Source organism: Mauremys mutica, chromosome 3, assembly GCF_020497125.1.
Source record: "Mauremys mutica isolate MM-2020 ecotype Southern chromosome 3, ASM2049712v1, whole genome shotgun sequence".
Taxonomy (NCBI): domain Eukaryota; kingdom Metazoa; phylum Chordata; order Testudines; family Geoemydidae; genus Mauremys; species Mauremys mutica.
In genome coordinates this window covers 4786829-4807537 of record NC_059074.1, presented here as the reverse complement: position 1 = coordinate 4807537, position 20709 = coordinate 4786829, and the positions used below count along the sequence as shown (strand labels likewise).

General features: G+C 57.2%; 1 protein-coding gene across 3 annotated transcripts in view; it reads left to right on the top strand.

The window, feature by feature from the left end:
* Positions 1 to 20709, top strand: part of KIF3C (kinesin family member 3C) — a 55760-nt gene that overhangs the window by 19581 nt on the left and 15470 nt on the right. For all 3 annotated transcript variants that reach the window (XM_045011832.1, XM_045011831.1, XM_045011833.1), the window contains exon 2: positions 20384 to 20485. In XM_045011832.1, coding sequence (XP_044867767.1) covers positions 20384 to 20485 — 102 coding nt within the window. The remainder of the gene's footprint in view (positions 1 to 20383; positions 20486 to 20709) is intronic.

The window sequence follows — 20709 nt, the reverse complement described above, 5'->3', positions numbered from 1 at the left end:
GAGAGGCTAGAAGAGAAGACAGCCAGTCACACAGCCTAGTACACTGCCATGTACCCTCGTTCTTTTGTGAGGGTATTTGTTTTGCGCTGTTGCTGTCGGAGTATCTGGTTAGCAAGTCTGTAGCTGTTGCAATGCTCATGAGACGGGTGAGCAGTTCAACAGTGCATAAAACACTCATTGCTAGAACAAGTTCAGCAGCCTCCGTTCCAGCCCGCGGTGGATAGCGAGCCATACGACAAAGGCAGACGAGTAGGAACACTGTGACAAGAGAGCAGAAAGGATCATGGCTTCTTGCAAGGGGGGGGAGGGCGTTCTGATGAGTAAAGATCAGCAAGAGCTCACTGGTCTAGTCTGGCTGTATGACCACTAACCTGAGGCCCCAACAGCAGGTTTGTACGCGCCCATACGAGGGTGATATGGGCCGTACAAATACCTGGGTAGATCTCTCTGAATCTGTGAGACTCCTAGCGTGCTGTTGGGGACTCTACAAATGACACTGGAGGAGACGATCATGCCCTGGCCTGGAAAATTAAGCTTGATGATCTCATAGAGTTTCCTCATCTCTGCTCCCCAGCCAAGCCAGCCTGCGCTCTTCATGATACTGCTAGTATCATGGACCCTGGTAGTAGTTTCTTGGTCTCCACAACCTAGGGTGATTCGGATTGTGCATTAAGATGTCAGGCAGCCTCAGCTCTGACCAAATGCAACAAGCTTCTGACTCTCCCCCCCACCCCAGATTGATAGAGCTAATGACTAGGTAAATTGAGTCATCTATGGCTGAAAGCAGGAAATGCCCTTTTAAAGACTGGAGATGACAGATATTCTAGAAAATTATTAGCATGGTATTCAGAGGCACTGGCATAATAGGTTGTGATCTAACAGTCCTTGTACCGACTGAGTGATATCTGCACTGTGCTGTAATATCTGAGCTATTTAGTACACAACGTTATTACAGCTGGGTTCTTGGTGTAGAATTCAATGTAAGACTGTCGTTCATCTGAGGCGTTGGTGTAATATCCGTAGAGGGCTTTTCACATTATTCTCTTGTATTCAGTGAGATTGGTGTGATAAGGCTGTTGTGTCTTAATGTTTATGCCGGGGGAAGGGGGAAGGAGGTTGGTGTAATGGTAAATATGCTGGTGACAATGGTAAAATACGTCACGTGTAGAGGACTCAGTGGGGATATGTGTAGATGGATTTTAACTGTCCTGCTCTCTTCTACGGCTGTTTAAGGGTCCTGAAATAGGGTTGGTTCACCACCGCCCCCCTCTCGTCCCTTCTCTCGGGGCTCCCCACGCCGCTTCGCCCTTCCACCAAGAGTTCTCATTCTTCAGTCACCTTCACCTAGAGCTGGTCGAAAAGTGGGAACCTCTGTAATGAAAAACTTGGTCCTTTTTTATCAACTTTTTTTTTTTAATTTGAATTGGAAAAAGAACAAGTTTTATCTTCACTCTCAGCTCTGGGCTCCAGTCACAGCAACTGGGACCTTCCCTCCGGTCTTGGTGTGTCCCAGTTATCCCGGCTCTCATTCCCCGTTTCAGGGGTGTCAGAACTGAGGCAGTGCCCAAGGTCCATTCAGTCAGGTCTGGGACCAGAACTCAGGTCTCTAATGTGGCGAGTGACATTCACTTACCCTCTGCTTCACATGACTGTGCCACCAATGAGCTTGGCTGGACAGGCTGTCACTACTGCCACGCTCGCCTTCAGAGCCACGGCTAGAATCCAGGATTCTGATTTTCAGCATTTCTCTGCTGTCCAACAAATAGTTTGTGTACCACTGACGGGGGGTGTCAGGTCCTCTCTCGTGGCTGGCCCACATGGAGGATAACAACAAACTACTGCTACCGGTTGCTGCTTTGGCTCAAGTCTGGGCTGTAGACCTAAAGGGCCTGAGCTCCAGCCATGCTGATGGCCTACGGAAGGGGTCTGTGTGGTGCCACGTGATGAAATACCTGTTTTTCGGTTTCTTTTTTTAAGAAACGGTGGAAATGAGACCCCTAAGCCATGCGAAAAGAATATCAAGATTTCAAACTCAAGGACTTAAAAGTGAGGAAGTGACAAAATTTCAGGTTGCCAGTGCAACCCTCATTGGCCCACTTTGTGCATAGGCACAATATTTAACCACATCCCGAGCTCTCGCTCCCTGCAGCGGCTGGACCCTGACTGCGCGGAGGGCTGCAAGAAGAGACCGGCTGTTCTCTTGCGTTTAAGACACTGGGCTGGAACTCGGGACAGCTGAGTTCCGTTCCTGCTGCTGTCCCAGATTCTCATAGGGGTGCACCAGGGGGCCGAGTTCTGGTCATACTGGACCCCTGAATTCGGACTGTTGAATGCTTCCCTTTGCAATCCGAGCAGTTTCCCGTGGGGTTGATGTTTTGTAGTCGAGAGAGGGTGCAGTGCGGGTGGCGTACGGGGGATGTTTGTATAGTTGTGTGTGTATAGGAGGATATAGATATACAGAGCTGAGGGGGCCTATAGGTTGGCTTAGCAGTGTGGGGCTGTACATATTTTTGTATATAATCCACTGACTGGGCTTCTGCTGTGAGGCATCTAAGAGCTGCAGACTAAAAATGTAAGACATTAAAATTGAGACCAGTAAAAGCCACAAGCAGAGCAGTGAAAAGCTCTCGCTCCCTCCCCCCCGCCGCAAACCGATCGATTTCCAGCTGGTTCGAGGGACAGGGAAAGCAGCAGGGGGAGCAGATGCACCAACACGCAGAGAGAACTGTACAGAGCCAGACCCAGGCCGGCTGAAATACTTGGGCTGTGCAGAGTGACCTATATATCCGTGTGGTGGGAAGTGGCTCCCTGGGGCCCTGCCTGACACCGAAATAGCAGACAGGGACGTAAGGAGAGGGAGGAGGTGGTACTGAGGGGCTCGGGTGCTTCGCTCTCTGCTGGGGTCCTACGTGCTCGAAATTTCCTCAGCTCGATGCCACGTCTGCCTGCCTGGGGGCGCAGGCAGTGCAGCAGCGAGATTCCTGCACGGTCCAGGTCTATTCCCATCAGTCATTCTCGGCCGGCTGCCCTTCCGTCCTCGCCAGCCATGCTCGGCCTCTTGAGCTCTGCTCCTCTCCATCTCCGTCCCCGTCCCTATCCACCCGCCTGCCCTCTTCGCCGCTGCTCCTGTCCGCTCATGCTGAAAGGCCCCGGGGCTTGTCCAGGGCAGTGCGGGGGCCTGAGATCTCACAGCCCTGGCAGGCCTTACTTAGCCTTCCTCCCCTGCCTCCCCACTGCAAACACCACCCTCCCTGGTGCTGAGCTGGTGACCCAGGACCATCTTCTAACGCCCTGCGACTGGGCCATGGCAACCCCCGCCACTTCCTCCAGGCCATGTCTCGGATCAGTCCTTGTTGTCCTGCCCAGCTAGAATGCTCATCCTGCTGCCTTGATTAGCACCCCCCACCCTCCTCCTCCTCCTCCTCCTCCTCTTCCTCTCCAGTCTTCCTGCTGAGAAGCTAGAATTCGTCTAGCTTCAACTGGGAGCCAGTGGAAGTTGAAGCTGGATAAATACAGCCTGGAACTAAGGTGGAGATTTTGAACAGTGAGGGGAGTTAACCACGGGAACAATTCCCCACGGGTTGTGCTGGATTCGCTATCACTGGCAATGTTTAAATCAAGACTGGCTGTTTTTCTAACAGCTCTGCCCTAGGGATTATTGTGGGGCAGGTCTCTGGGCTGGGTTATAGAGGGGCTCAGAGTGGTCCCTTCTGGCCGGTCCGTACAGAACACAATGGGTGAGATCAGCTGCTTGTTACTCTGATCACATTACTCTCCCCTCACCCCGGGAATGCCTCCAGGGACCTCCCCCTCCATTTCCCGCCACATCAAATTCGAGCGTCTCCTTCCCCGTCACAGCCCCACCCCTCTCGCCATGTTGTGCTGCCTGTGCATTAAATAAGGCTGGCATGGGAAGGAAGCAGCATTGAAATGAGTTGTGTTGAGCCGTTGTGTAATCCAGACCCGTTTGGTGTGGTCCCCTCAGTGACACCTGGCGGTTGAGCTTGCCGTGGGCTTAGCACATGCAGTAGAGGCTCGTACACTAAGCTTCAGAGGTCCCAGTTCGACCCCATCACCAGTCCTGAGACAACCAGCCTCGTCGTAGTGCTGAAGAACCGGGCTCAAACTCCACCAGCTCGTCATCCCCCCAACCCTGAGCTCTTCCGTTTTGAATGTTTGCTCCTGGCTTCTGCTGCTTCCAGGACTCCAGGGGCGAATGGCTGCCAGTGACAGCTTCGGAGAGACCTTGCCGCTGCTCGCCCGCTGTCTGGAAGATTAATTTTTAAAGCTGTGTTCGGTAGCATCTTCGAGAGGGGCTGTCTGGCTCCTTCCGTGCTCTGTGTCTATAATCCCCAGCCCAGCAGCTTTTGGAGAGCAGTTAATTAGCGATGCAACCTCCTCCTTGCTGCCCAGCGTCCAACCCGCTTGGTTTTCGGGTCGGGGTGGGTGGCAGCGTTTAAACCCCTGCTAATAGCATGAGAGGTTTATCCCTCCGAACCAGGGAGCTGGGAACGGCTGAGTCTCTCCTTAGCAGGAGGGGTGATCCCGGGCCTAAAGCCAACTGCCGTCTTTTGTACCCTTCACCCCTGGGCTTGGAGAGCGGACGAGGCAGGCGGCTCGCGTGCCAGCGACCCTGCCGTTTAGAGGGATCCATAATCCTTTAGACAATGCAGGGTCCATGGGGATAGGTGGCTGTCAAAGCCGCTGAGGATCCCCACTGCTGCCCCTTCGCCACGTGCTGTCTAATCCGACCCTACGCGGATTTCCCACTGCCGCCGGCGTTGTGGTGCCTGGGCTCCCAGCTCCTCCGGTATGTCAGCGTGAGAGGATTCCCGAGTGAGGGGCAGCTCCGTTTCATCCCCTTCCTCCTACACTGCATCATCCCATCATCCCTCCCACCAGCTCTTCACTAGCAGGTTCAGCTCTTCAGATCTTCCCAGCTGGAGCCCTCCAGCCCCCTGGGTGTTTCAATTCCTGGGCTCTGATCTCCCTGCAGTTTGCTGCACCCTGGGGCTGCCCAGGCCTGTGCTGATATTTACTCAGCGGGGAGGGGACGATCTCGCATGTGGGGTTGTGTCCGGGCCAGGCTGCTGCCATGACACACTGACCTACCTCGACAGGGGCAGACACACGCTCACTGACACCCAGGCAGAGAAGGAGCGACACACACCCAGCCACACACACACACACACTGTGTAGGCAAGACAACGTCAGTCACTGTCCCTCTTGACACCTAGCAAGGGGCTTTTGAAGTCCCCAGGCTCTAGCTCCCCTCACCAGGGCTCGGTGAGATGCAGCAGGAGGAGCCCAGACTTTCACTGTGCTGGGCCACCTGCAACACCAAGACAGCAAGCGTGTCCCGGAGGGTGACCTGCTCCCAGGCTTCCCTTTGCCCGGCTTGGCCTCCGCTGAGCGCATGGGATGCAGCGCGAGTCTCAGCAGACAGTGAAGAGCCTAAAAGGCTGGGGGAGGGGAGAGATTTCGACCGTAGGGCTCCGGGGGGTTCCCCCCCACACACATCAGCTTCTCTAGGCCCCTCTTGAGTGGGTAACAGCCAGCGCAGAGGCAGCACAGCAGCAGGGCCTCTCCCGCTCCCCGGGGGTCTGGGCTGAAATACACAACCTCCTTCTCCCTGAATAGCTGCAGGGCCCCCAGGATGGAGGGCTCCCATGCTGAATGTTAAAATCCCCGCCCTGGTCACAGACACAGGCGGGAGGAGGCTTCTCTCAGCACAAGAGGAACCGGAGTGCGGATCCCCCCCACCCCGAGAGTCACCCCCGCAGGGAGAGCAGCACCAGCCGCATATGCCTGTGCCTGTACGCGCTCCCGCCAGCTCCTCCCGCTCGGTCTGGCTGCCAGGGAGAAGGGTGCTGTCACCCCAGCGCCCGGCTACAGCTGGAGCGGGGGGTTCTCCAGGGTAAGGGCCTCGGTCCATCTCCATTCTCCACACCCGTTGGCACTAGATTGTAATGGGGACCTGTTCCTGGATGTCGAGAGGCCAGGGCTGCCCTGGTTTGACCTACCCCCCTGAAAGATCCTCCCCTCCCCGTGCGGGCGGCTGGGCTGTGGCAGAGTGTGCGTCCCCACCCCACCTGTGGGAGAAAGCAGGGGGCGGCGGGAGCCAGCGTGGGGCTGGAGTGGGGGGTTCTGCACCCAGTGGTGGCGCCTGCTTCATAGCTGTTCCCCAGAGGTGTGGAGTGGGGCTAAGCCCGCTCTGCTGACCGCCGGGGCGGGGCTGTGAGTGTGTCTGTGCACGGGATGGAGCCGGTGAGAGTAACCGCAGGCCTAGTGATCGGTAACGTGCCGCTATATTGACACCCAGGGCCCTTTGCCCAGAACCAGGGCTCAGGAGCCAGACAGGAAAACCACAGCAGCCAGCCTCGGTACTTCCAGCCCTTCCTGCTTGCCACCGAAAGCCGGGGCCTGGCTCCAGCTGGCCTGACCTCCCAGACCCGTAACCCACCCTGCCTGAACCCAGACTCCTGCCTGGGGCGTCTGTCGGACTCCTCTCCGCTAGCCCCGATGTCCAAAATCGACCTGTGAGCCAGGTGGGTGAAACATCCTGGCACAGGCAGCGGTGGGGCCAAATGCTGCCCCCGCTCTGCGGCCAGAGAGGGCGCTAGACACAGCAGGGGGCGGGGTAGATTTTGGCATCCAGACCCCCTGCTCCCCGGCGGCTGCCTGTGCAGGTGGGGTGGGAATGGATCCGTTTACCTAGTGTGGACAAACGAACGTTCCCCATGTACGAAGCTCTCCCCTCCCTGTCTCGTGAGGGCACCTGGGCTGACTGGCCCCATCTCAGCTCCTCTGATCTTTGTGCCACGTGGCCCATCCCATCTTGGGAACCTGCCGCCTACCCCCGCTGAGTCCTACCCCCGCACCCGGGCCAGGCTGACGTATATGCTAATAGAGCTTGGCAGGGATCCCGTCCCCAGGGGAAGGGGGGGTCCCTCTCAGAGACAGGCCCCTCCCCCTCCAGCTGCGGGGTGCAAGAGGACGAAGGCTCTGCTGAAGATACCAGGCTCAGGCTGTGGCCATTTCCTGCACAGGATAATTAACAGCACTAATTGCATTAGCCTTGCCCAAGCGAGCAGGAGAGAGGGGCCAGCGGAGCCTCTGTGCTTTGGCAAGAGAGAAAGGGAGAGGCCGGGCGAGCGGGAGCCGCGTGTGCACCCACCGGGTGAAGGTGTGGGACACGCTGTGGAACCTGACGGGAGCCTCCCCAGGGGCAGAGACGGGTGCAAGGATGAGAGATGGGCAGCACGCTCTGCTCCCCCGGGGCCAGGCGGCTGGAAAGCCCTGGCCTGCCTGATTACAGCTCACATCGAAATTAGCCACAGTGACTTTCCCACTCCACTTCCCTGGAGCCCCAGGAAATCCTGGAGTGGAGTCTGGAGGAGCAGGGTGGGCAAAGTCCCTCTCTCTGGGTGTTATACTGAGCCCATCGGGTAGCAGCTGGAGCTCTGGGTTAGCTGATGCTCAGGGCTCATCTGGGAGGGTGAGGTGCAGAAGGCCTGGGAGAGGGGGGCAGCCGGTAACTGCAATCGGCCACACTGATCTGGGCCCCGATGGGATAGGGCTGCAGCACGCCGAGGGTCTTCACCGTTTAAAGAACCGCTCCACTCTGCTCTGAAACGCGAGGGGTTAATGGGCCCCTCGTGTTACTCCCTGTGTGTATCAGAGTCCTGGCTGTAGTGTGCGCCGTGCATCTGTGGTGCCCTTTCCTCCTCCGCTGGCCTTGCAGAGCTGACACAGTGACCCATGCCACCTGCACCCCTGCAAACTCAACTGCAGCTGGGCAGCCGGTGCAAACCCGCTGTAGGCAGTGGGGCTGCGGAGTGGGGAGGGTCACGGGGGCGGAGCGTGAAGGGGAGGGGGCTGGGTGGAGATCCCGGGGGCGGAGCGTGAAGAGATCCGGGGGGCGGAGCGTGAAGGGGAGGGGGCTGGGCGGAGCGTGAAGGGGAGGGGGCTGGGCGGAGATCCCGGGGGCGGAGCGTGAAGGGGTGGGGGCTGGGCGGAGATCCCGGGGGCGGAGCGTGAAGGGGAGGGGGCTGGGCGGAGATCCCGGGGGCGGAGCGTGAAGGGGAGGGGGCTGGGCGGAGATCCCGGGGGCGGAGCGTTAAGGGGTGGGGGCTGGGCGGAGATCCCGGGGGCGGAGCGTGAAGGGGAGGGGGCTGGGCGGAGATCCCGGGGGTGGGTCCATGTGGTGATCAATTGGGGGCATAATTTGTATGTGATGGTTCCCAATATGGAAACAGACACTCACACTGCTCTGGACCCCAGCCCTCCTTCCCTGCCTCCCCTGGCTGCTCTCCCGATTTCCCCGGTGCTGTTTGGGGCAAGCCTGTGGCAGCAGGAGGGAGTCCATCCTGGAATTCCTGGCACCAGCCCTCCTGGGAAATCTTTCCCCAGGCCCAGGTGGAAAGTTGCAGCTTTTTGCGCGTTGTGCCGTGATCTGCACACCAGTAGGGGAAGGGGGATGTGGCCAGGTGGTCAGACTGCAGGACAAGGTGTCGGATTCTGTTCTTGTCTCTGCCACGGGCTCTATGTGTGGCACTGGGCAGCTCTCACGCCTCTCTGTGCCTCAGTTTCCCCATCTGCACGTTGCCCTGCCCACCTCCCCAGTGCAGGGCTGAGGGGTTTAATTCCCTCGGGTTTGCAGGGTGCTCAGCGATCCTCAGCTGGAGGGGGCTGGGCTGGAGAAGGGCAAAGTGCTGCCATTCCCACGTCCAGCAGGACACGCAGGCTCAGGTGCCACGTTCCATCCGGCGGGGCAGCTGCTCTGCATCCTGTAGCACTCATGGACCTAAGCAGCTGTGCGGAAGGAAGTGGGCTAGAAAATGTCCCTGGCTTTGCGCCAGCACCTCAGGGATGTGTCATCACTGAATCCCAGGGACTGACACACAACGGGACATTGTCTGCGGTTCTCTGTCCCACAGCCACCCTGGCAGGGATGGGGCCCCAGGCAGGCAGTGTGCTCCCTGGGGAGGGGGCGCTCCCTGCCCATTCCCCGCCAGCACACCAAGGGGGGCCACCCGCTCATGCACCCATGGCACAAATCCCTGGGGGGGATTGTTCCATGAGCGGAGCCGGGCTTCAGGACCCGCTGCAGGCAGGGAGAGAATCGCCTCGAACAGGAGCAGGCTTGGGCTGGCGTTGAGTGGCCCTGTGCTTCTGTCCTGCGGCCCTTGGCATAGAGGGCAGGTGGGAGCAGATCCGGGGCTGCCATCGGTTACAACAGCCCCCAGGCCAATGTAAACGGTGCCTATTTCCTCAGTGCATCCCCCACCCCCCTTCTAGGCCGTGGAGAGCTGAGCAAACGCGACCGCCTGCGAGCCGGAAGGCGAGGAGCGGGGATGGGAGGGGGACTGAGATAGGCAGAGATAGAGCGTGTGACCATTCCCGAATGTCACTGCAGACCAGACAGTCTCGGTGTGACCGGGGAGGTTAGGACCCTGCCGCGGAGGAGGGAGCAGGAACACGCCTGGTGCTCATACTGAGCAGAATGGATGTTCCCTGGGACTCTGGGCTCAGTGTCTAAAAAGCCAAGCTAGTGGCCAGGCAGGTCACCGCTGATAAGGGTGAAACCTGCTCCAGGGATCAAGGCAGCCCCGTGCATGAGGGCGAGCAGCCCCCCACCCCAGACACGGGTCAGTGGCATCATGCTGCCTAGCCTGGTGCTCTAACCACTAGACCATCCTGTCTCTTCTGCAACAAAGCAAAGGGACTCTGGGCTCCCTGCTTGGCACCCCAGGCCCTCAGTTAATGACCCGTCAGACCCATTGGTGATCACCTGCCATCTGAATGGCATCCCAGTGCTTCCCCTCTGACCTTCCACACTCCATTGCGTCAGCAGCAATGCCTCCCAGCCCTGCCGAGCTCCCGCCATGGCCGCCCGCCCGGGGACAGTAGGAAACAGCCAGGCAGGCCCAGATAAGGCCAGGCAGGAGAAGGGTTCCCTGCGGCAGGAAATAGGGCAGAGGCAGGGGAGGACAGAAGGGGGAGGGAACGAGAGCTGCCCCTGGTGTGTCTCTGCTCTGCCAACGCCTGAGCTGCGTGGCCCAGAATGTCGCTGGCGATGGGCAGTGCTGTTGCTGGAGCAGCCCTGGCCGGGTCCTGGGAACCCCCCTGTGGCCCGGGAATCTGGCAGGAGAGGGGCCCTGTGCCCGGGGAGTTCCCTTTCTGCCACTGACGCGACGTGGGGACTGGCAGCTGTGGGGTGGGGTCAGGGATTGGGCTATGGGGCCTTTCACCTCTGAGAGCCACCGGTTCCGATCCAGCCCCGTGTCCGGGGGGACTGACAGGCTTAGGGGAGCGGGAAATGGGGCCTTTCCCCTCGAGGTCCTGGGCAGGGGGACTAGCTCGTTCGGGGAGTGGAGCAAAGAGATGGTCCTGCCTCGGGTCGAAGGGGTGACTGGCTCAGAGGGAGTGGGGAATGGAGACTGGGTTGTGGGGGTGGAACGGGCTGGCTTATGGGCCTGGAGCTGGGACTTGGAGCCCTTCATCTCCACCCGTTCTCCTCCAGCCCTGTGACTGACGGCTGATTTCAGTCTGAGCCATGTGACGGTGTCCTGGGAGAACCAAGCTGAAGGGGGGGGCCGTGTCCAGTCCCCAGGGGACCAGTATCCACATCACAGAATCCCCACCGCCTCGGGGGCTCTCGTTGGCTGTCAGCAGCATCGCCTGAGGAGAGTCTCGCCCTGTGAGAGGTCCCTCTGGCCAGGCCGTGGGCGCGGGAAGCTTGCCTGGCCCCAGCCCCTGCTGGCCCGTCCTGTTTTCCGGCACTGAATTCGCTGCAGAAGCCTCAGGGCAGAATATCAGTGGGGCCCGGGAGATGTCCTGCTGGTGACCCCACCCACTCGGGGACAGAGGCAGAGTTAGGGAAAGTGTCCCAGAGAGTGGGGTACAGAAAGATTCGGTAGCTGGATCTCTCATCTCATCCTCCTGGAGTTTAGTTCCCTGCTCTGATACCAGACGGAAAAGCCTCACTGGAGGCTGCAATGCAGAGGGGATTCTTTACACCATGCTGTCTGTCATTAAAATGCAGCCACTTCTGGGGCAGACCGTGGGAGCCACTTAACAGCCACACAACAGTGTCGGAGAGGAAATTGAGATCTGACATTAAATCTGAAGGGGAAGTTTAGGGAGGCAGAATGGACTCGCCCGCTTGGAACAAGGCCAGGTCATCAGGACTAAAACACTTACTGTGTAAAGCCCGTTGGGGAGCGTGAATGGCCACAGATGGTTGGGACTCCAGCCAGGCATCTCAGCCTAAAGCCAGCACAGAGCTGCAATGGGGCAGCATTGCTACTGCAGAGAGCCTCCTGGCTCCTTCCTGGACACTGCACCTCCCCCTTTCCAATGACCCGGAGCCAAGGAGGGGGTGCCAGGGCAATAGGGGCACTGCGTGGTCCCTGCGGAGCAGGGCAGCAGGTGACAGAGAGAAAGTTGGAGGCAGCAGTGGATGGTGGTAGCACAGGGAGGCCAGGCTAGATAGAGAAACTGCTGGATCTGTCCACGGGTCCCTCTAATCCAACATCCCAGCTCTGACAGCAGCCACACACACACGGCCAATTGTGCAATATCGTACCTATGGCAGACCCCATGCTTGTTGCAGCTAGAATCATAGAATCTCAGGGTTGGAAGGGACCTCAGGAGGTATCTAGACCAACCCCCTGCTCAAAGCAGGACCAACACCAACTAAATCATCCCAGCCAGGGCTTTGTCAAGCCTGACCTTAAAAACCTCTAAGGAAGGAGATTCCACCACCTCCCTAGGGAACCCATTCCAGTGCTTTACCACCCTCCTAGTGAAATAGTGTTTCCTAATATCCAACCTAAACCTCCCCCACTGCAACTTGAGCCATTACTCCTTGTTCTGTCATCTGCCACCACTGAGAACAGTCTAGATCCATCCTCTTTGGAATCCCCTTTCAGGTAGTTGAAAGCAGCTATCAAATCCCCCCTCATTCTTCTCTTCTGCAGACTAAACAATCCCAGTTCCCTCAGCCTCTCCTCATAAGTCATGTGCTCCAGCCCCCTCATCATTTTTGTTGCCCTCCACTGGACTCTTTCCAGTTTTTCCACATCCTTCTTGTAGTGTGGGGCCCAAAACTGGACACAGTACTCCAGATGAGGCCTCACCAGTGCTGAGTAGAGGGGGATGATCATGTCCCTCGATCTCTGGCAATGCCCCTACTTATACAGCCCAAAATGCCGTTAGCCTCCTTGGCAACAAGGGCACACTGTTGACTCATATCCAGCTTCTCGTCCACTGTAACCCCTAGGTCCTTTTCTGCAGAACTGCTGCCTAGCCACTCAGTCCCTAGTCTGTAGCAGTGCATGGGATTCTTCTGTCCTAAGTGCAGGACTCTGCACTTGTCCTTGTTGAACCTCATCAGGTTTCTTTTGGCCCAATCCTATAATTTGTCTAGGTCCCTCTGTATCCTATCCCTACCCTCCAGCGTATCTACCACTCCTCCCAGTTTAGTGCCATCTGCAAACTTGCTGAGGGTGCAGTCCATGCCATCCTCCAGATCATTAACAAAGATATTGAACAAAACCGGCCCCAGGACCGGCCCTTGGGGCACTCCGCTGCCGACTAGACATGTAGCCGTTGATCACTACCCGTTGAGCCCGACGATCTAGCCAGCTTTCTATCCACCTTACCGTCCATTCATCCAGCCCAGACTTCTTTCACTTGCTGGCTTATAGGGCCTGCTTCCCACGGCTGGGAAACACAGGTGTGAGCCCAAGGGCTGCTACAATTGGGAAACACAATTGTGGTGAGCACTGTGGGGAGGGGCCGGTTGTCTTGGAGCGGGAGGCTCTGAGTTTTTGCCTTGCTGACGTCTGTGAAATCCCCTTGCCGCTGCATGGGGCCGGGCTGAGAGCTATAATCAGGGGCGGCTCCAGCTTTTTTGCCGTCCCAAGCGGCTAAGAGGGAAAAAAAAAAAAGCCGCGCTCAGCAGCACTTCGGCGGCTGCTCCCGCGGCGCTTCACTCTTCGGTGGCAATTCGGTGGCAGGTCCTTCCCTCCGAGAGGGACCGGCCGCCGAATTGCAGCCAAAGACCTTCCCTGGGCTGCCCCAAGCACCAGCTCGCTGCGCCGGTGCCTGGAGCTGGCCCTGGCTGTAACACCGGTGCAGCCACACAGTCGCTCCCGCACCCCGACGCCGACTGGCTCAAGTGGATTCACTGCTCACAAGGGGTCTGTGTCCGCTGGGGCTGGGGCGAGCTTCCCAGCCCGGGGAGAGACTCAGAGCTCGGCCTCTATAAAGAGCAGTGTGGATGCTGCCACACGGGCGGCGGCTCGGGCCACTCACCCACTCCAGCCCTCGGCATCGGAGCTCGGGTGACTATGAGCCGCTGGCGCACTGTCCACGCTGCCACTCGTACTCTGTCTCCTCGGGCTGAGCCGGCTCCGCGCTGCAGTGGAGACCGACCCAGAGATCTCGGCATCGGAAAGCTGCAGCCTGCATTTCCCTCGACTCCCTTTTCTCCCTTTCCCAGCATCTAGCCCCCGGGCGGTTGCAGAGTTTCGGAGGCTGGACGGGACCGTTACAAGCAGCCGGCCAGACCTTCGGCATAGCCCAGGCCAGAGGATTTCCGGAAATGGAGCTGCTCCCCCCAGCCCCACAAACACATCGGAGGAGCCAGTTGCCACACGTGGTATTTTCGTAGAGGTGGTGGCAGCAGCTGCCCTGGCTCGGACTGGTGCTGTGGCAATCCCAGCCCTGCTGTCAGTCCCTGGCAAGGAGCTAGCCTGGCTCCCATCCTCCGCTTTCGTCTCTGCTGTGCCGAGCCAGCTTGTGGGAGCTTGGCGTCCTCATGCTGCTGAGGGTAACTGCTCCCTCGAGCCCCAGGCACTAGCATCTGCTGCCAGCGGAGGGACGGGCCCTGCTATAAAAGGTGCATGAAGAGTGCGTGCTGGGGAAGAGATTGCACACTGAGAGCCTCGCCAGGAACGACACAATGGAGTCCCAGGGGTGCGGGAGGCCAGCAGTGGGGGCTGACAGCAGCAGCTTGCTGGGAAAGGTCCCCCAGCCAGGCTGGAGTGGGCTTCCTATTAACCCATGTGCCCCTGGAGACCTGAGTTCAAAATCCTGGGCTGTGCTCCCAGCAGTGAGCGCAGGGTCTCAGAGGGTGCGGCAGGCAGGAGAGAGGAGCCTTGCCCGAGCCGCAGGGCAGAGGGAGGAACCCAGGGCTGGCAGAGCACAAGGCTGCGAGTTGGTGTTGAGGCAGAGCTGGGCCTGGAGCGGCAGAGGGTGCTGCTGGCTGGCACTGAGGAGTGTCGGCCAAGCCGCAGGAGGCCGAGGATGTGAGCTGTGGGCGGCGTAGCTCGGCTCTGGGGCTGGAACGTGTGCCCAGAAGTGTGTGCAGAATGCTGGAGCTCACAGGCGTACAAACGAATCAGAGACCAGCTATGCGATGAGGGCAGAGCCGTTAAAATGAGGGGGCGCCAGTAACAGGCCATCCCTGCAGCTCTGTGCTTGTAGGATGGCCTCCCACCGGGGGCAGCCAGCCAGGGCAGTCCGAATGCTGCCAGCTGTGGGGCAGGGGATACAGCTGTTTGTGCACCACTTCCTGCAGCAAAATGTCATCTGTCCCCTTTGCTCCCCCAGAGCCTGCGCTGATCCCAGCTCTGTCCTGAACCAGCGTTCGCTCGGGGAGGGAGCTGAGCCCAGAGCTGGCTAGGTGAAGGATCATCCTGGCTGCTCCCACCCAGCTGCTCCAATCAGCATCACAGCTCTGCTGGTTTGGGGCTGTTTGCATTTCATATGCAGTCCTGTTATCCTGTTATCAAGTTGCAAGGCTGTGACACCCCCTCCCCACCCCCCAAGAGTCCTCTGGCTGCCTGCGCTGCTCTGGCCTGGGTTCTTCCCCACTGCTTTGCGTCCTTGCTATAACTCACGAGGGCATTTCAGCCACCCGGGGCCCTGGAGAAGGTTAATTGTAGCCATGGGACAGTTACCAAGACGGATTCGGCGCCGAGGGGGCTGGATTGTAATATTAAGGAGGATGGTCTGTAACACCCCAGCATGAACACAAAGGCGATAGGGCCCATCTAGCTCCATCAGGCCCTGCCCGGTCCCTGATCCTCCAAGCAGCCTGGAATTCCCTTCACGCTGTTCTGCCAGATGACTGTGGAACGTGTGACCCTCCAGAACCCAGAGTGCAGGGTTTTTGTTGAAGGGAAAGGGCCCACCCACTACTCCGGGTCCCAGCCCAGGGACCCTGTAGATGTCTGCCACTTGCTGCATCCCCTCCAACTCCTCAGTTCCTTTCCTTGGGCCACTTCCCTGCAGCCCCAGCACCCTCTTCGCCTTTGCCTCAGGGCTCCAGCCTGCGGATCCTAGTAGCCTGCCAGGGGCTGTCTTTAGCTTCCCTGGTCCCTGCCTGCAGCACTGCTCTGTCCAGGGTGTTGTCTGTCTTCCGCCTGCAAGGCAGCCAGTCCTCCTCCCTCCTCAAGCTCCAGGGAGCAACTGAAGCTGCTTTGCCCTGCAGCTCTTATATGGGCCTGCCCAGCCCTGATTGGCTGTTCCTCACAGCCCCTCTCTAATTGGCTGCCTCTTGCACAGCCTCCCTAGGGCTCTATTAACTCTTTACAGGCCAGTGTGGGGAAGACACTCCATCACACTGCCCCTTGCTGAAAACTTGCTGAATCAAATCAGCCCTTGCAGTTAATGATGAAGTAGACTGAAGCCCTCCTCCATCCCCTCAAAATTACATCCTGTTTGCTCTGGGTTCTTGCCCCAGCAGCCTCCATCAGACTGGACACTCTGGAAAAGGACACCTGAAATATGACCCAGCTTGGCTAAATCTACCCATTGCCAAATATTTTGGCAGATAAATGCCAGAAAAGCAGGATTTTAGATTCTGATCCTGCTTTCAACGGCACCAGTGAATCAGGAGTAACTCCACTGAACTGAATGAAGGTGCATTAGTATAAAACAGATCCAAACCAGGCTCCATGGGCCTCATTCTCTGTTGTTCTGCACCTGCCACAGTCATTGCTAAAGGGGTATGAAACGCTGCCAGATCAGAGCCTATTTTGCCCTAGTGTAAATAATTACACAAGATACAAGACAGCGGCGATCTGGGCCTTTAGTGTTTTCCATCCTGGTAACTTCCCAAAACTGCACGTTTTAGAAAAGCATCTTAAAAGTGCAGTTCTCTTATGGTTTGGCAGCAGTGCAGATGGGCCATACTTTTAGCCAAAGCTATTTTTAAGATCATTTCAAACTTTCTTTCCATGCTGACATGTAGATGGGGCCATGAATAGAATGGACCTTTCCTTTCCTTGGGCCACTTCCCTGCAGCCCCAGCACCCTCTTCACCTTTGCCTCAGGGCTTCAGCCTGCGGATCCTAGCAGCCTGCCAGGGGCTGTCTTTAGCTTCCCTGGTCCCTGCCTGCAGCACTGCTCTGTCCAGGGTGTTGTCTGTCTTCCGCCTGCAAGGCAGCCAGTCCTCCTCCCTCCCTTGCCAGCGGCACCTACTGAGTATAAGATCGTTTGACTTTATCAGTAATAGGGATGTGTCATTGAGAACTGGCCTTGAGAGATTTGATCATCATTGGCCACCATCGGCTGCCCCTTGTTGGTCGTGCTGCCCCGCTCAGAGACAGTCTCTGAAGATCAGACTTGAGGTCAGGAGAGGACACTGGCTGGTCATTGAGTGGTGGTGGTCACAGGATTAACCACAGATCAGTCATAGCCCTGTGGAGCTCTTATATGCCTGGAACAAAGCCAGACCATGTGGTCATGGACACTCCATGCTACGGACCTCTGCCGTCCCAGCATGGTGGTGGTGTTGACGTTTATGGATGCTGCGTGGCTTAGGCACAAGGTGGGCATGTGATTGCATGGTGTCTTGCCCAGTCTGGGATGGGGACGCAGTGGGGCCTCGTTGGGTGAGAAGTTCTAAATCTATTCCCATCGCTGCTGCCGCCTCACCGGGTGATATTGGCATGTGACTGAATGTGCCTCTCTGAACCCCACGGGAAGCAGAGACTGTCAGAAGCCTCCATGCAGAAGTTATCGTTTGAGTCCCAAATTCCTTACTGAATGCATGTAAGCGCTTTGAGGCTCTCGCAGGGAAGCCCCTAGTGCGCGGCAAAGCAGGACTCTGGCATTGCCAGCGGGTGGTGCCCTGCCCTTCAGGTGCTTGCAGAGCCGTCGGTCACTCGCTAAAATCCAGTGAGTGGAGCTGGGGGCTGGCCCCTCCCGTAGCAGCTCCCTCATCACCTCCACTCTCCTCAGCGAGCTTTCCCCAGCGTTTATCCTTCGGCTCCTCTGCTGCAGCTGAAGCCCTTTACTGCTTGTCGCTGAACGAGAACAGCTGGCTGATCCCTGCCATTCGCAGGCCGCTTTGCACTGAGCCTCTTAGCATTTTCCTGCTGGTTACAGGTCTCCAACTTACCACCCCGGCCTCAGCCCGACTAGCAGAATCGTCACCTGGCATCTCTTCTGCACGATGCCTTAGAAAATGCAGCTGTGAACAGTTATTCATTATTGGCATTTCATTGTGGGCATGTTAAGCCTTTTCCAGCAGTTTCTGCGAGTCACAAGAGGCCAGGCTCCTGGGCTGAGACCTGGTTACTGTCTCCCCCACTGGCAGGGCCTGAACACTTGTTGAGTTGCTAACTCCACATTCAAGTGACTCGGAAAGTAACTTCTAGGGCCTTATCAGCAGCTGTCAGTAGCTAAGTGGGCTGATCAGAAGCAGGCTGAATGAGGCACTGAAATGCTTGAAAGGGGCCACGGCAGATTAATGAAAACTGTACTTTAAAAAACAAGGACAAGACATTTCCTTACCCAGGTCACCCGGGACACCCCGAATCTGAAAAGCCCAGCGTCCGTTTCACTCTTTCGGCTGATTGTGCTGATTCCTCCCTCTCTCCTGCTCTGCACACGGCCAGGCTGTGTCCCGATCCTGACCACCTCCTGGAGCCTTTGCTCTCTGGCCTCGCAGCCAGGCCTCTTTATCTCCCAGCTTGAGAACTGTAACTTCCCTCTCCCTGACGTCCAGCCTGCACCATCCCGTTCAGAACACGGCTGCTCAGATCCTCTTCCTGTTCCATTACTCCAGCAGCATCAGCCGCCCTTTGAATCCCTCCGCTTACTCCCCATTGCAAGGCATCAGGTGCAAGTTCTTGTCCTCGTCTCCAAGGTGGTAGCGATGGAGCAAGCACTCAGGGGGCCAGGCTCAGGGGTCTGCCTCCAGGTCAGCTAGCCCTGCTCAGAGCAGCTCTTCATGGCCTGCTGATCCAAACCCTGGAGCCCAGTACGTGCTGAAACGCTGTTGTTTCCAGTGCAGATGTCCCCTGAACAGGGTTCCCCGGTCTCTTACTGCACCCCAATATGGCATTTGCTTTTCCATGACAACGTCACACTGGACTGTCCCCATCCTCCCCACCCCTCTCAATGGTGCTGCTGCACCTGCCGTGATCTTATCTTAGTGCATTTCACTCTTCCTTCCCATGGGACCCTGATTGATTGATTTCTATCGCGGCTGTGCCTCGTGGCCCCGGGCCCCAGGGTGCTAGGCGCTGGGCAAACACACAACAAGACTTCACACGTGTCTGGACCGGGAGGCCCAGAAAGTCCTGAGTTGTAGTCTCTACTCTGCCACTGCCAAGTCACTTAGCCCAACATTTTCAAAAGGAACCAGTACTAATTTGGGGGTGGGGGGAGGGGCTAACCTGCTTTTTGAGAGGAGATGAGCATCTCTGATCCCAGCTGAAGCCAATGGCAGCTTGTGACGAAGTGGGACTGTTCTTAATGTTTTCTCTGAATACTATGTGGGTGCCTCAGTTTCCCCTATGCATTTCTTAAGTCTCCAGCGTGCATAAATGGCCAACACACTGTATCCTGGCAACAAATGGCTGGGGCCCTTCCCCCTGCAAGGGAATAGCAAAAGGTGAACAAAGAGATCAGTAAAAGCAGCAAAGAGTCCTGTGGCACCTTATAGACTAACAGACGTATTGGAGCATGAGCTTTCGTGGGTGAATCCCCTCTTTGTCGGATGCAATGATACAGAGCGTTTGAAAATTCAGCTAATAGTCATCGGGGGTACCATACAGAGTATAGGGGGATGGTACTATTTTGACATTGGATAGCGCATAACACATACAGTCTGTAGTATCCCCAATGGAGGGGTTTAAGGTGGATGAATCAAGGTACAGTCAGCAAGCAGTGAGGGTACATCGCTCATACAAGAATTACAGGTAATGATAGGTATAAATAAGTGGGCCGAGTAATGAGGATAGGATGACCCTCATAGAGATCAGGTAAGCCCTTGGCCCGGGAAAGAGACAAAGGCCAGAGAGGAGGGTCTGAAGGGCATTTTCAGTTTGGAGCTGGCTGGGGATGGGAAGTGAGGGCAGACGGGGGTGTCTGGCTCACTGCCCCCCAGAATGGACCCAGCTGAGGGGTCCTGTTCTCTGTACCTACAAGCTCTGTTTTAGACCCTGTTCCTGTCATCTAACAAACCTCTGTGTTACTGGCTGGCTGAGAGTCACGTCTGACTGCGAAGTGGGGGGGCAGGACCCTCTGGCTTCCCCAGGACCCCCCCTGGGCGGACTCGCTGTGGGAAGCGCGCGGAGGGGCAGAGGATGCTGAATGCTCCAAGGGAGAGACCCAGGAGGTGAAGCCGTGGGAGCTTCTTGCCCTGCAGACAGTCTGCTCCGAGGGAGAGGAGGATCCCCAGAGTCCTGCCTGGCTTGGTGGGGAGCAGCTCCAGAGCATCGCCCGGGGACTCTGTGATGCAGCTGCAGATGCTCAGCAGCACATTTCTGAAGCTCTAGGTGTCTAGAGTCGTGCACCCCAAAATGGAAGCACTCAATCTCCACAGCCAGTTTTGAACATTGTGAGTGGTATTTTCAAAAGCACCTACATGACTTTCAGTGGGACTTGTGCTCCTACATCTCTCGGTCACGTTTGAAAACCCCACTGTTTGGCCCTCACCTCTGTGCCTCAGTTTCCCTATCTGTATATGTGGGTAGTAAAGACCTATCTCAAGAGGGATGGAGGGAGGTTAATGAGGTAATGTTTGCATGTGATTTGCAAATGGTAAGTGCTGTAGCAATGCTCAGCGTTCTGACCAGTTTCAGCCCGTTGTTCCCCATCAGCAAGCAGGAGCGGGATATTCATTCTGTTCTTCAAAGTAGCTGCGATCCCTCCTGTCTTCCTACCACCCACAAAGCTGATCGGTCCCCACTCTGCTCCCACCTCCAAGGCGGTATTTTCCACTTGCCACAGCAGGGCAGAAGCTGCAAGGTCAGGTGGCCATCCCCCTCTTGTTAGCCTGTGGCTCCTTTCCTATGTGTGCATGTGAGAGAAATGCTCTGATTCCTCCCCATCTCCTTTCTTCTCCTGCCCCTAGGCAATGGAGAGCAAGCTGCTGATAGGAGGGAGGAACATCATGGACCACACAAATGAGCAGCAGAAGATGCTGGAGCTGAAGAGGCAGGAGATCGCTGAGCAGGTAAAGTCTCTGCTTTGGGAGATGGCTGAGCAGGGCTGACACTGGATATTTAACATAAGAATGGCCATACTGGGTCAGACCAAAGGTCCATCTAGCCCAGTATCCTGTCTACCAACAGTGGCCAATGCCAGGTGCCCCAGAGGGAATGAACAGAACAGGGAATCATCAAGTGATCCACCCCCTATCGCCCATTCCCATCTTCTGGCAAACAGAGGCTAAGGACA